Source organism: Lucilia sericata, unplaced genomic scaffold, assembly GCF_015586225.1.
Source record: "Lucilia sericata isolate MDLA Ls3-8-SP2 unplaced genomic scaffold, ASM1558622v1 Contig000421F_arrow, whole genome shotgun sequence".
NCBI lineage: Eukaryota > Metazoa > Arthropoda > Insecta > Diptera > Calliphoridae > Lucilia > Lucilia sericata.
In genome coordinates, this window is record NW_023994438.1 from 155649 (window position 1) to 171295 (window position 15647).

The window sequence follows — 15647 nt, forward strand, 5'->3', positions numbered from 1 at the left end:
GAAATTTACAAAATCCCAAAGGTCCAGTGACTCATTTAAATTTCCCTAGAATTTTGTTATTTACTCTTTTCCTAACAATATTTTGATTGATAACTAACTTAAGTTTAGCTTTTGTCAAAGAAATGTTAAAAATTATATTGACACTGGGCTGAAAACCCCAACTCCCCCTCAAAACACACAACAACAAAACAAATTTAAGCTCTTTACAACTAACAAGCAAAAAAACGCGTGCTTAAATGCTCTTTTCTTTCACTCACCAACACACGCACTCACAAACGTAACGGGAGACAGCTCAGTGTCATCAAAACACAAAGAGTAAGAAGAGTTGAAAAGAAGAAAAACAAAACATACAACATTTAACAGTCTGCATAAGCAAGAGTTTTGTTGTTGGTGATAAACATTGAGGAAAAGAACAACAACAACAACAAAGGCAGAAAATTGACGAGTAAGCAAAAGCAGAGCAAATACTCAAAGCATCACTCTTATTATTATCATCATTTACTCATCAAAAAAGATACATACACGAGACGTATGGTAGTGATGTTTGGCTGCTGCTGCTTTGTTGATGCTTATTCTTCGTTTGCTTCTTAAAGCACAAGTATTTGTTATTGTTGTTGCTTCTTTCTTTCTGCTACTCATCCAACCAACCAAGCAACCAACCATCCATCCATCCATCTATCCATCCATTCGTCTGTCTATCCAGCCAAACAAACAAACATTTGTGTGTTTTTGCTGCTTGTTGTTGGCCGTTTGAGTACAACACATGACAGTTGAGTTTGATACCATTCATATAGCACACATTCAAAACACAAACATTTCAATACGTCAGCCTGAGCCGACGTCAACGTCAGCAGCACAATATAATAACACAGGCAGCACAGCATTGTACAATTTCTGTGATTAAGTGACGACATTCGCTGTTTGACTCTCAAACGGTTAACGACGGTTACTTTAATATAACGGCAAAATAAAACACACAAAAAAAAATATTTAAAATTCCTGTAATTTAACGGCAATTTATATTTAAAAAAAAGAAACAAATATTCTTTTTTTTTTTGAGAGCATTAAACAAAACAAAAAAGTGTTGATGTGATAAATTTATTAAAATATATTTTTAATTTATTAAAGTTTAATAATAAAAAACACACAAAATGGATTCATATCTAGTCAAATGTTTAAACAATAAATAAATTTGGCAGCCAAATCCACATAAACAACAACAACTACTATTACTACAAAAAATCTAAGAAAAATGGAAAAATTTACTTAAAAAAAAAACAAAAATCAAGACTGATGATAACTTAATAAAAAAGAAAAACTATTAAATTTAAAAAAATAACCTCAAAATCACAACAAAAACTCCACAAAAATTTTGTTAACCAAGTATACGTAAAACAACTACAAATAAAACTTATTTAAATTTAACAAAATATTTATTAAATTTAAAAAAACAAAACATAAAAGTGCAAAACTACATAAACAAACAAAAAACCTTAAAAAAAATTGCTCATCTTTTTTAATAATTAAAAAAAAATTATTAAAAATTAAAAAAAAAAACAAATCTCCACTACCTTTAAATTTATAATACATAAATAACCTAATGTATACGATTCACTGCAATTATTAATAAAATTAACAACCAACAAACCAACTTTAAATTTATAAAATTTTCCTTAAATAAAACAAAAAAAAAAAAAAATATATTTAAATATTTTCTAAACTAAAAAATACAACAAATTATACGACTAAAATTAAAATTACAACAAAAATTATACGCGTACATAGTGCAAAATAATATATTATAAACAAAATATTAAACAATAATTTATTATTAAATTAAAAATTAAAAAAAAAGAAAATCTTGTCTAACTAAACTAAAACAAGTTTTTTCTGCTAAAACCCATATTTGTTTAAAGAAAAAAAATCTCTTAAAATTAATAAAAAATTAATAATTTTTAATCTTAAAAAAATAAAGTGTTAAGTGTTACAACAACAATTAAATCCTAAAAATTATAAAAACATAAACAAAATGTTGCACGAAGCTTTAATGTTAGAAATCTATCGTCAGGCCTTAAATGCTGGGTAAGTTAAATTTGTATAAACCTAGAGTTAAACGCAGTTTAAGTTTTACTTTAGTTTAAGTTAAGTATTTCTTAAAAACAGTTGTAACAAATTTAAAAACTATGATACCAGGCTACTAGTGATATGCCTTAATCAAACCCAGAGTTACCTGTTTACTTTCAGTTTGAAATTTTGTAAAGTGATTAAATTTCAAATGAGTCAAGGCTATCAAGAAGTTAAATCCATTTGAAAGCGAACTCAAACCTTAAAGAGATCTTCTAACACTTTAACATCCAATCTTCTCCAAATTCTTAAAGTTTGGAAACTCTTAATGTGAAAATTGGAACCTTTAGGAGTCCAATGGGGAAGACATTTTAAAATGATAACCCCACCTTTCCATTATCTGTCTAACAGTGGCTAGAACAGTAACTAGAGTTAAATCACGTCCTGGAATAAGGAAAATAAAATTAAGTCAAAACTGGGCTTTGAAGTTGCCAAACATCGTTCAATCTCAAAATAAGGCAACACTACTCAAATTTCTGCAAACAAACCCCCACCACACCATCCACTACCTAAACGTTGCTGGAGCAGTAACCAGAGTTCTAGCATTTCCCCGCAATAAAAAAGTTTTAATGCAGAAAAACTAAAGTCAAAATTCTTACCCAAGGAAGTAAACTTTCATAGTAAATCCAAACTACTTCATTCTCTGTCCCACGGTGGCTAGTTTAGTAATCAGTATCAAGTATAGCAAAGTCATTACTCAAAAGTATCTATAGATTACAAAAGAGAATCAATTGTATATAATTTACAGAATCTGATCTGATTAAAAGAAAATCAATATCTATAATATCGTCTTATAAAGGTCCATCATACTGATTCCTTTGCGATAACAGTAAAGAGAAGGGGTTTAATCACTTCTAGAGTTAAAGCACAAAAGTAAACATAAATCAAAAATGTGTACTTGAAGTTCTAAGAATTCGTTTAAACTCAAAATACAACTACACTACTCCATTCTCTGTCCCACAGTGGCTTGTTTAGTAATCAGTATCAAGTATAGCAAAGTCTTTACTCAAAAATATCTATAGAATATAGAAAAGAAGCAATTCTGGGGTTTAAAAAGAAAATCCATGCACATATATGTATAATATCGTCTTGAGTTAGTTGAGCAGGTTGTTCAAGTGTCTACATCACTGGACTAACACTCTCAGCGCCATCATATTGATTCCTTTGTGAATATGAGTAAAGAGAATAGGTCAGCGTATTTAGTACACTTTGAGCTAAATACTGTGGATCCCATACAAACCAGTTTGTATCATGAATAAAGGAGTTTATCTTTTCCATGTAAATCTCTAAGAAATCCGTTAAGTCGTGCAGAAAATGGTTATCTAGCTGCTGCTAAACCTATGTTCCGCTAGGGCCGTACAGTGGTTCCTCTTGTGACTTCCATTAAGACAGATCAACGTCTGCAGAAATCGATTCATGAACGATTCCATCTTCTGATATATAGCCATAAAGGCCAGTGACCATTAGGAATATTAAACTAGGCTTGTGATAGAAGTGGGTTATATATTGGTCACATGATCTTCGACATTCTGCAGGTAACTTAGGTCAACCAGTATTAACATTACCCATAATGTCGGCTAAGATTATAAATTAGCTGGGAAACAGTAGCAGCCTTGAGAATTTACACCTATTTTAGAACGAATTTTTACTAGACAATGATAAAACTCTTAAAACCGTATCAAGGGGTTTCACAGGTCCCCATATATCACATCCGAATTGTTTGTTATTGTTAGCAGATATTTGTAAAAAATCGATAAGATATGAGTTAAGAAGCAAATCAGAAAAGTGATATCCGGAAAATTCCGGAAATCGGACCAAGTAGTATTCAATTATGTGCAAGAAAAGCCATTAAGAATTAATTAATCTTGCAAATAAATGATCCGAAAAGATATAGTTACGATTACTGGCATTCACTTCTTGGGTCTTGTTATAAAGTGCAGAAAAAAGGTAATCGGTAAGGAAAAGCATTATAAATTGATTAAGAAGTTCAGAAATCAAAATAACGAGTCTGTTTCCTAATTGATATTCAGATTAGAATAATATTTTGGTCATTTAGATAAAACCTAGAAAAACAGATCTTGAGGTATGATCGGATGAAACCTATAAGACATAAGAAGTAATATGTAATCGGCCTTACGATAATTGTAAATGAAGCGATAAGAAGTTTAAAATAAAAAGGTTCGGGGGTCTTAAAACCAAGAAGCAGACGATTTCAATTCAATCCATAAAGCTAAGAAACTTGAAGTAACGAAACATACTACAACAAAGAAGTTAGTACCTAGTTCTATGGACCCTAAAGTGACAAAACCTATTTTAACAAAGTTTGCAGTTATTATTAGTTCCATGGAATCTAAAGTGACAAAACGCACTTTAAGAAAGTTTGAAGCGAGTAAAGTCCAAAAATTTAACTAGATAAAGTTCTAGAAGAAATTTCAAAGAAGAGGTGGGACAAGATGACAGGAACAATGAAATGGAGGAGAAAGAATTTATTTGTCCCATGGAACTCAAGACTAAAGTTTAAAGCAAAGTTTACAGTTTTTAAGGGAATTAAGATACTAAAACATAATACAATATACACATTTTCGATGGTTGGATCAAACGCTGATTGGGTCCAACTTAATCACAACTAGATAAAGTTCTAAAAGATAATTGAAGGAAGAAGTGAAGAAGGCAGAATGAAGATAATGTGATACAAATAACAGTTTAAAGTAGCACCGGGTCTAGATACTTAAAAGAAGTATTTCATTTATAAAGAGAAAATAGATTCACTCTCTTATCTGGCTTACCCTGTTTCTGCTGATGCATCTGAAAAACTTTTCCAAAACTTTTGAAAAATTTGACTGGATATTTATACGGAAATTGCAACTGTAAACATTCTCTCGGTGGAATGGAAATCATAGGCTAAGTTGAAGTACAAGTTTATCTCGGGTTTTACTGAACTTGTCAAGCGATTAATACTCTATAATCATTCTCTAAAGTTTAAGGGAGATAAAAATTTGCTTCAGGGAAACATATAAGTTCCCAAACCCATGATTCCGTATAAATAATTGAAGGTTATGACAAAAAGTGACACATGTTGATTGATTCATATATTTTACTAAATTTGTGTTGAAATGAATCAAAGAAATTTGGGACAAGTAAGGAATCATTTGACCTATAACTGATTTTGCTTATAAAATTTGGACTTTGAGACTTTTTATGCTTGAAAATAGTTGCTAAGTTATTAGCTTAAGTTTAAGTATAATAGATTAATTATTTAACAGGCGTAAAATTATGTTAAAACGTTGGCAATGTATTAAAAATTTATCACTTATGAAAAGTTAAAAAAGATTACAACAGTTAACAGTAGTGTTAAAGCTTTTAAAACCGATAAGTTCTAATTGTAGAATTAGTTTGTAAAGCAAAACAAAGAAGATAGATTAAAACTATAAATCTGTTGCAGTAAAATGATATATCACCTAAATCTAAGGCGATAATAAGCCTGCAAACCACCAGATTAAAGTAGCAGCACGCTATCATTGGCTGTTAGTTGGGGCCCTAAAGCTGAAAGGTTTAACTAATACAATTCCACTGCCAACTACCATGGGGCCTATTGGTTAGTCCAGTTACTATAAAATCCTTTCTAATATCTTAAAATTTGTTTTTGAATACTTTTTTCCCCCAAAAAATAACATTTTGTTTATTTTCATGTTTAACACACATAAGTGTCATTATAATTTGTAATTTTGTATGTTTTTTGTTTTTGTTTTATAAATATTTATTAAGTGAATTTAATTATATTCTATTATATGCATTGTTTTAAACATATTCACACGCTAAGACAAATTCTTGAAAAATTTATTAATTGCACTTCTTCACACCGCCAAACGAGGCGAATGAAAGAAAATACTTAAAGTAAAACAAGGAAAAACAATAATTTATGCAATTTAATTAGTAAATGGTGGAAAATATGATATAAATATATTGTTAACAAATTAAATAGTAATATATATTAAATTTATATCTACAAAAGTAATAAAATTGTTTAAAACAAAGCAAAAAGTTGTAGGAAAAATAAGTAGAAAAGAGGGAAAGGAAATTAAGCAAGAACTAGTGCAGTAACTGGTTCTAAAGGGTTACTTACCGGCTGTAATTGTAATGGTTAGCTTTTAAACAGGTCATTGAACTGGTTTTTTTACTAATGAGCTTTAAAGCTCTTGGCAATATAATCTATTAATAGTTATCTTTCTTAATCTGGTACCTAGTACTTTTCTTTCAAACACCCCAAACTTTCCTCTACATACTATTAGTCTTATCTTACAATTTAGGACATTTTTTTTTTTTTGTTTTCTTTAATATTTTTTTTTATTATAAAGCTTTAATTAATAAACATATTTAAAAATGTTCATTATTTATTATAATTATTTCAATTTAACTATACATCATTTAGATAGGAAGCTTTTGAGTCCCTCTCATAAACAAATCATTATATTTCTACTAAATAAATGACAGTTTTATTATGGTCATATAGATCATCATCATCTTTGCCATTGCCATACAGACAGACAAACAAACAGACATCGTCATCATATAAAAACTGTCATATATATATATTTTTTGATCTATAACCACCACCACCACCATCATCAGCGTCATCATTATAAATATTCTTTATATTTTATTTTTTCATACCATCAAAAGAAATAACAACATTAAAATAATAATAATAATGAAATTGTACGCCATATTGTCAGTTGAAAATAATTTGAAATAATTATAGGGTGGGTTTTGAAAAATGTATTTTGTTGTTGGTTTGTTTTTTCTCAAATCGTTTACTCATATCTGTGTAGTTTTTTCTTATTTGGGAGTCAGTTTATTTATAGAGAATTTATTTTTTATTTAGAAATCGATTAATCGTTATTTTATTATAAATTATAATACAAATCGGGATTTGAAAGATAATAACGAGAGCAAATGATTCATAAGGATCAACAAAAAAAGCTAAATACTCATTAGTTGCTATTTGATTAGAGTTCTATATACTCCAGAGTTTTGAAACCCCTGATTTCTAACGATCTTAATCAGATTATTAAAGGCTTTCCCTGGGCTTTATTTGTATAGATAATGTTCCGAATTTAGTTTCACAAAAGTTCAATAGTTTACATTCCAGCTAAAATGACTTAATTCGCCCAACCATATCAACCACGCCCACTTATTTCCACGCCCACATTTGCTTGCAACTCTTTTGGTTACTATAGGGCTCATAACAGTTGTTTTGTTCTGATTTTAATATATAATCATTAGTTGATATTATATTAGAGTTGTATATAGCCCAGAGTTTCGAAACCCCTGATTTCTAAAGATCATAATCAGATCATCAAGGGTTTACCCTGGGCGTTATTTGTATTAATAAAGTTCCGGATTCAGTTTCACAAAAGTACAATGGTTTATATTCCAGCTAAAATGATTTAATTCGCCTTCTCAATCCGCCACGCCTCTTTATTTTCTCGCCCACATTTGCTTGCAACTCTTTTCATTACTATAGGGCTCATAACAGTAGTTTTGTTCTCATTATTTTGTATTATATTTTAATATATAATCATTAGTTGATATTATATAAGAGATCTATATACCCCAAAGTTTCGAAACCCTTGATTTCTAACGATCTTAATCAGATCATTAAAGGTTCTTCCTATATCCGAATTTAGTTTCACAAAAGTACAATGGTTTACATTCCAGATCAAATGACTTAATTCGCCCTCCCATATCAACCACGCCCACTTATTTCCACACCCATAACCTAATAACACATGCTCGCAACTCTTTTCATTACTATAGGGTTCATAACAGTCGTTTTAGTCCAAATTTAGTTTCACAAAAGTACAATGGTATGCACTGTAGTTCAAATGACTTAATTCGCTCACACATATCAGCCACGCCCACTTATTTCCACGCCCATCACCTAAGGCATTTGTTTAAAACTCTGTTGCATTACTATAGACCTCATAATAGTCGTTTTAGTCCAAATTTAGTTTCACAAAAGTACAATGTTTTACATTCCAGCTAAAATTATATAATTCGCCCACCCATATCAACCACGCCCACTTATTTCCACACCCATAACCTAAGACATTTGCTTAAAACTCTGTTGCATTACTATAGAGCTCCTAATAGTCGTTTTTGTCCAACTATTTTGAATATGTTTTCTTTATAAGTAAACGCTTTTTTTTGCACTTTATAATTTATGATTTAGTTGTTTAATTTATTAACCATTAAATCAATAAATATCTATCTATAGGAGTTTTGGAATTTTATTTTTTCGCTCTAATATGTACATTTGATATGTTTTCTGTATAAAAATCTTATATTTTTTTTCGTCTGACCTTATAACCAATAAATTTATTAATAGCATATTATTTAGTTGTTGTATTTAGTTTTTAAATATTAAATACTAACGAGTAGTAATAACGAGACATATGATATTTAGCAACAACAAAATTTCCAAAATGATTTATTAATAAGAAAACGTTAAAGACAGCAAAACAAGAAAAAAGACAAAATTGAAAAATATGAAAAAACAACAGAAAATTGCAACTTTAAAATAGAGTTTCTATAAAAGCTTTTTCCAAGAGTTAGAGAGGAAAAGGGGGCGTGGTCTTTTTGGTCATATGAGCCAAAATATTTTGTATAAAAGTATAGAAAAATGGCTGCTTATTGGTCCCTAAACAGCTTAACATAAATATATTTACTAAAAGCTTTTAAAGCTTTACTTTATATTAAAGCTTTGTTGCCTTAAAAAGCTTTACTAGCATATAATTCTTATTGATTTTGCAACTTTATTATTACAGCTTTTTCATGTTTGAATCTAATATGAAGTTTGATTCCTTAGAAAGCTTTCCTTGTTATTTACATAGAAAGTATAAATACAGGAAATTTTTACTTTTACTAAAATATAGCTTAAGAAAGAGAAAAGCTTTAGGTTAAAGTTTCAAAGATAACGTTTCAAAATGTTTTAATTAAAGGATTGTTTATTGGTACTTATATAACTCCTAATCAATATGTGTAGAATTAGCTTTTAAAGCTTTTCATCAGCTTTGATTTCTTGAAAAGCTTTACTTGTTATTTGTATTGCTTTTACACTTTGAATTGTTATAGTTTGATTTCATAGAAAAGGGTTTGCTAGTTCTTGCCCTTAAAAGCTTTCTTTTGTTCTTAATATGGTCATTTCAGCAGTTAGATTACCAAAATTCGAAATATTTTAAATTTTCAATTCTAATGATTTGATTCCTCTGAAAGCTTTTAAAGGCATTTTTATTATTATTATAAGTTTGTCTTTGCCAAGCTTTGGTGTTGTCATGAAAAAGCTTTGTAGCTTTTGAAGATTTGTTACCTTTGAAAGCTTTTGAAGTTATTCCCATTAATTTTGCAGCTTTAATACTAACAAGTTACAAATTATTTGGAAATTGCTGCTTCTAGTGTTGTCATGAGAGAGCTTTTTAACTTTTAAAGATTTGAATTTGGATGATTTAATTCCTTTGAAAGCTTTTGAAGTTATGCTCGTAAGTTTTGCAGCTTTAATACTAATAAGATTCAAATTATTTGGAAGTTGCTTCTTCTAGATTGACATTCAAATGATTTGATGTCTCTGAAAGCTTGTAAAGTTCTTTCCATTGTTATTTTAAGTTTAAATTTTCTATTAAAAAGCTTTTAAAGATCTTTTCATTTAGTTTTGCAGCCTTAAATTTAAAAACTATCCACTTCGTTAGCTTTAAATTGCTTTTAAAGCTTTTAGTCCTTAAGAAAACTTGTTAAGATCTTTTCATTGCTTTCTTAGGCTTCGCTTTGCCGTACTTTAACGTTGCCAAAATAAAGCTTTTTACTAACTTTCTTATCAGATTGGAAGCTTTAATATTAACAAGATTCCCTCTATTGTAAATACTCTGCTTTTTAAGTTTTTATTCCTTCAGAAACTTGTAAAGATCTATTTACTGCTTTAAGCTTTCCCTTTAACAAGCTTTAGTGTTGCCATATAAAAAGCTTTCAAGCTTAACATTAACAGGATTCAAAAAATTTTCATTTTCCTTTTTAGATTCTTATGTTTAGATGTTTTAAACGGTTATACAAGATCTATCCTTTCAAGCTTTAGTATAGCCAAACCAAAGCTCCTATTTAAAGCTTTAATTACTTCATATAGAGTACTAATTATAATAGAATACTATTTATTACAATTAATTTTCTATATTTATTTTTCAAATATATAGATAAATACTTATTTATTATCTATATTCAACAATATATTTTATTAAATATTTATGGATGCGTATTGATAATAAAATATTTATGAAAAAAACAGATTTCATTTAATTTACACATTCCAATTTAGAATTTTTAGAATTTATTATACTTGTTTGAACTTGATTTCATTTAAAAAAAATTATCTCTCTTATACAGTAGAGTAGCTTTCATTAACACATGTTTTTGTAATGTAATTTTTTTTATAAAATTTTTTTAATTGAATTCATATAAAATGTTATTATTATGAAATCTGGAGTTTACAAATGTCTGATATAATTAAGTGATAAATAGTGATATATTTACGATATTATTAAAATTGTGAGGTTTTTGTAGCAATTATAACCAACTTTTACAACTTGTTTTAAATTTTATCTAAAAGCTTTTAATATAGTTCAATAACTTTACGAATATTTCACCTCTATTGAGAATACCTCATGCCTCATTCTCAATTTTGTTCTAAGAACTCCTAAGTTTTCACCTCTAGTGTGAACACAGCATTCCATAAGTATTCCTCAATAAACCTTCTCAAACAAATGAAGAAAAAAGCTTTCAAATTTTCAAGCTTTAAATTTTTTAAACTTGTTCTAAGAATTCTAAGTTTTCACCTCTAGTGTGAACACAACATTCCACAAATATTCCTCAACAAACCTTCTCAAACAAATGAAGAAAAAAGCTTTTTATAAAAAGCTTTAAAATTTTCAAGGTATTTAAAAAATTGACGAAAGCAAAACGTTTTAATATAAAACTATTTTATGGTATAAACAAAAGAAAAGCATATTTAAACAAATTTAAATAAATTGTACTAAAAATTATTTATTGTCATTGTTTCGTTTTGTTCGCCTTAAACAATAATTTGTTCAGTTCAAAAACGAAAATATTTGTTTGTTTGCTTTTGTGTGCCATATTTATTGATTGTTAACTTGATCTTTTATAAATTTATTTCTATTGTTTAATAATTTTTAATTACCTACTCACACAAACACAGTGGGTCCGCACAAAGAAAAAAAGCTCTCATTAAACTAATAAAACAAAATCATATTGAAAGTTTACAAGTTTTCAAGAGACCTTAGAAAACTTAAAATTTTTGTTTTCTTTTAATACTTTTAGAAGCACTGTGGGTCTTGTCAGCCACACGTTTTTTTCTAAAATTTTTTATAAAAATTTAAAAAAAAAAAAAAACTAAAACACATAAAAAAAGAAGATTAATAAAATTTTGTTTTGTTGTTGTTTTATACTTTATAAAATTATATAGTTATTGTTGTTATTGTAGTGTTTTTTATTTAACATTTCGTTTCGCTTGATTTGCATAACAAATAAAAACGTTGACATATTGTGAGCTATTTTTAAGATTAGTTGAAATCATTTAGTGATGATAGAAAACATTTTTCAAAACTTAATGGGCTCAATTTTTTATTATAAATTTATTTTTTTTTTTTAATTTTTTAGTTTAGTTTTTTTTTAATGAACCATTTTTAAGAGTAGGAGTGAAATATTTAGCTTTTAAGATTTATTATATTATTTTGTTTTACGATTTAAATCTTATAAATAAATATTTAATCATTGTTTATTTTCTTCTTCTTTTTAGGGCTTTACCCACAGCAAGGCCTCGTTCTACAGAATCGGCCAATTCCAGTGAGCGCTGTCCTTCACACGAATCGAATTCATCGGAAAATGGCAAAGAACATCGTGAGAATTCCATAAATCATCCACCAGCAGGTATTTTACCCCTGCCCAACTCACCCAGTGCAGCTTTTCCCAGCATTCCAAATTTGCCCGGTCAACCACCCTCCATGGAGGCTTATCTGCATATGGTGGCTGCAGCTGCCCAACAATATGGTTTTCCTTTGGGTGCTGCCGCAGCGGCAGCCGCCGCTGGACCTCGTTTACCCTTACCTCTACCCACAGAAGCGGCCGCCTCTTTTAAACTACCACCTCAAGCTTCACCCACCGCTTCTAGTAATCATTCGGAAGCTTTAGATTTTCGTACTAATATGTTTGCCCGTTCGGGTTCTGCTGAACCTGCTGGCTCTGAGGAGGAGGAGGAAGAAGAAGAGGCCAATGATGCCAATAATCCTTTGGATTTATCAGTGGGCACCCGCAAACGTTCAGCAGATGATGAATCGGAGCCTGATTCCAGCATCGGTCAAATACAGGTTAAGAAAATCTTCAAATCCGACAGTCCTCCTTTGGTGGCTCAACCACCAGCCGCTACACAAGTTCCTCCTAATCCTTTAATGCCAGGAGTTAATCCTTATTTGGCCGCAGTAGCTGCCGCCAATATCTTTAGATCTGGGCAATTTCCCGATTGGAATGGTAAAAGTGATTTAGTGGTAGATCCTTTAGAGAAAATGTCCGATATAGTAAAAGGACCGCGCAAAGAGAAATCTAGCCGCAATGCCATGAATCAACAACACAATAACCCAACAGCAGCAACACAACCCATAAATCCCCAACCACCAGCTCCAGTGGCCAATAATCCTCTGCCTGCCTCGAATGAGGGCATCACCAAGACACGCCACAACATATGGCAATCTCATTGGCAGAATAAGGGTGTAGCCAGTTCAGTATTCCGCTGTGTGTGGTGTAAACAAAGTTTTGCTACCCTAGAAGCTTTGACTACCCACATGAAAGACAGCAAACATTGTGGTGTAAATGTACCGCCATTCGGCAATTTGCCCACAGCTAATGAAAGACCTCAGGTACAGCAAAATCCAGCTCCGGCAGGTCCTCAACATCATCGACAACAATCGAATAAATCCAATAATTCGGGACCTTCTCAGGCAGCCAAAAATGCATTCCAATATCGTGGTGATCCACCCACACCTTTGCCACGTAAACTGGTAAGAGGACAAAATGTTTGGCTGGGCAAGGGTGTCGAACAGGCCATGCAAATTTTGAAATGTATGCGCTGTGGTGAAAGCTTCCGTTCGTTAAATGAAATGACCAAACACATGCAGGAGACTCAGCATTATACCAATATACTCTCACAAGAGCAAACGATCTCAATGAAATCATCCTCCAATACAGGAGAAAATAAAGAGGGACAAAACAGTTTAAGCTCGGAGGAAAGCCGCACTCTCAGTGCTGTGCTCACCTGTAAGGTGTGTGATAAAGCTTTTAATTCTCTGGGTGATTTGAGTAATCATATGGCCAAAAACAATCATTATGCTGAACCTTTAATGCAATCTATGGGTACAGCGGGTAATCGCAAAAGACCAGCTCCCAAAAAGCGTGAGAAATCGTTGCCCGTTAGAAAGCTTTTAGAAATGAAAGGTGCCCAGGATCAAGTGGACTCTGAAATGGAATTAAAAATGCAGCAACGTCCCGGCATGGGACCTGGTTCGGATAAAACCGAAGCGGCTCTCTTTGCCGAACGTATGCGTCAATATATATCGGGCATTAAGTCCGATGAAGCTGCCAAAAACAATATGAATGCCTTGGCTCAACTCAGCAAAACAAAATCGCCCGAATTAATGGAATCTCCCAAAAATGGTGCCACCAAAACAGCTCAGGGTTCTTCCTCAGTCTTAAGTGCCATAGAACAAATGTTTACCACTAGTTTCGATACACCCACTAGACATGCTGCCCTGCCAGCGACCAGTCCTTCCAATTCGTCCACCAAAAATACCTCGCCTGTGGCTTCTAGCATACTCAAACGTTTGGGTATCGATGAAAATGTAGACTACAATAAGCCATTGATCGACACCAATGATCCCTATTACCAGCATTATCGCTACACCAGCAGTGAGCGTAGTGCCAGTGAATGTAGTGCTGAGACCCACAATGATTCTAGGAAAATGGAAAATCCTACTCCGGATAAACCAGAAATGGAGGAAAATCCCCATAAAATGGATTATGATGTAGAGATTAAGAAAGAACCAGAAATGGAAAAGACTCATTCACCCATAATGCAGCAGCAGCAGCAACAACAACAACGTGAAGAGCAAATGACTAATATTAAAATGGAAATTAAAGCTGAATTAGAGGATGAGCAAGAGCAAAATGAAGGCAATAGCCCTAGAGCAGGCAGTGGAGAACGTGATGTAACCACTAATGGCAATGACTATGCCAACAATAACAACAACAACACCAAAGAATGCAATGTTCAATCACCCAAGGCACACAGTCCACAACCACGTGTAATGCCGCCACGCAGCCCCACCGATAGTCATCGTTCCATGACACCCAAATCACCAGCTTCCAGCATTAAATCCTACGATGGTGGCGAAAAGAAATATCCCAGTGATTCACTCAATGCCCTCTCCTCCATGTTCGATTCGTTGGGCAGCACTACCAACTCCTCCACCATCAGTAATCGTCCTCAGCCCCAAAATACCGCTGTGCTCAGTAATAAAATCGATTCTCCCGAAAATCTCACCACATCCAATTCGTTAGCCGCTTTACGTCAATTCTGCATTAAGAAAGAGAAAACCGCTTAAAAACGCTCTCGTCTTATTTCGTTTTTTATTTCATTTCTATTATGGAAACAGTGAGAAAACATATTTTTTGTTTTTGCTATATAATTTCGTTGGTATTCGTCTCGCGTCTCACTAGCCGGAGATTGAGCCGCGAAATTATGATTTCTGTTTTATTACAAACAAAATAAACGCTCTTTAGCAGCCAGCAAGACAAGCGTGTGTCTTAAAATAATTTATGATTTTTAACTAAAAAAAAAACAATTTTAAACTCAACTTAAAATAAAAATAAATTCTCGCCGCCATTCACCAAAAATTTAATAATAATAATAAAATTTCGAAACACCAACTACATAAAGCTCGCTTGCTTTATAATAAAGAGTGTTAAACAACTTCCGAGAGAGTAAAAACCGGAAAGTTCTGAAAGCGAAAGAACTTTGCTGCAACGCCACCGAAGCAAAGTTAACGACTACGGAAAGAGAAACTCGTAAAAGTGCCAAATAATGCATACGAGTAAGCATAAGAGAGCTAGTTAAAGGAGAGAGCTTTTCAAAAGGAGGTATTAGGAAAAAGCGTACTTTACAAAAAACAATTAAGAAAAGAGACTGGATATTGAAAACCGTCTTTATGGTTTGACAAAGGCTTTCGTTAAGCATGACAACTGAAAAGAAAGAATCAAATAAAGCTATTTCAATATAGTTAGAAACCCACAACAAGACTTAAAACCACTTAAGCTTTAAGCTTCAAAGACACAAGGTAATTATCATTTAGATTTCTTTAATTTTTTTTCGCGAATATGTTTGTTTTCCTTTTTAAACTGTTTACTAATTTTAG

At 31.5% G+C, this 15647-nt stretch overlaps 1 protein-coding gene across 1 annotated transcript; it reads left to right on the forward strand.

Moving 5' to 3' along the window:
* The first annotated feature begins 1910 nt into the window (after positions 1-1910).
* On the forward strand, positions 1911-15425 carry LOC119604723 (protein teashirt). Its single transcript, XM_037957526.1, has 2 exons — positions 1911-2082; positions 11984-15425. The coding sequence occupies exons 1-2, from the start codon at positions 2030-2032 to the stop codon at positions 14835-14837; spliced, it is 2907 nt and encodes a 968-aa protein (XP_037813454.1). The 5' UTR covers positions 1911-2029; the 3' UTR covers positions 14838-15425.
* Positions 15426-15647: the final 222 nt, after the last annotated feature.

Excerpts from the sequence above, each read along its gene's own strand:
- LOC119604723 (XM_037957526.1), top strand. The coding sequence starts at position 2,030 with ATGTTGCACGAAGCTTTAATGTTAGAAATCTATCGTCAGGCCTTAAAT. Across the intron at positions 2,083-11,983 it reads CGTCAGGCCTTAAATGCTGG|GGCTTTACCCACAGCAAGGC; the intron begins GTAAGTTAAATT and ends TCTTCTTTTTAG.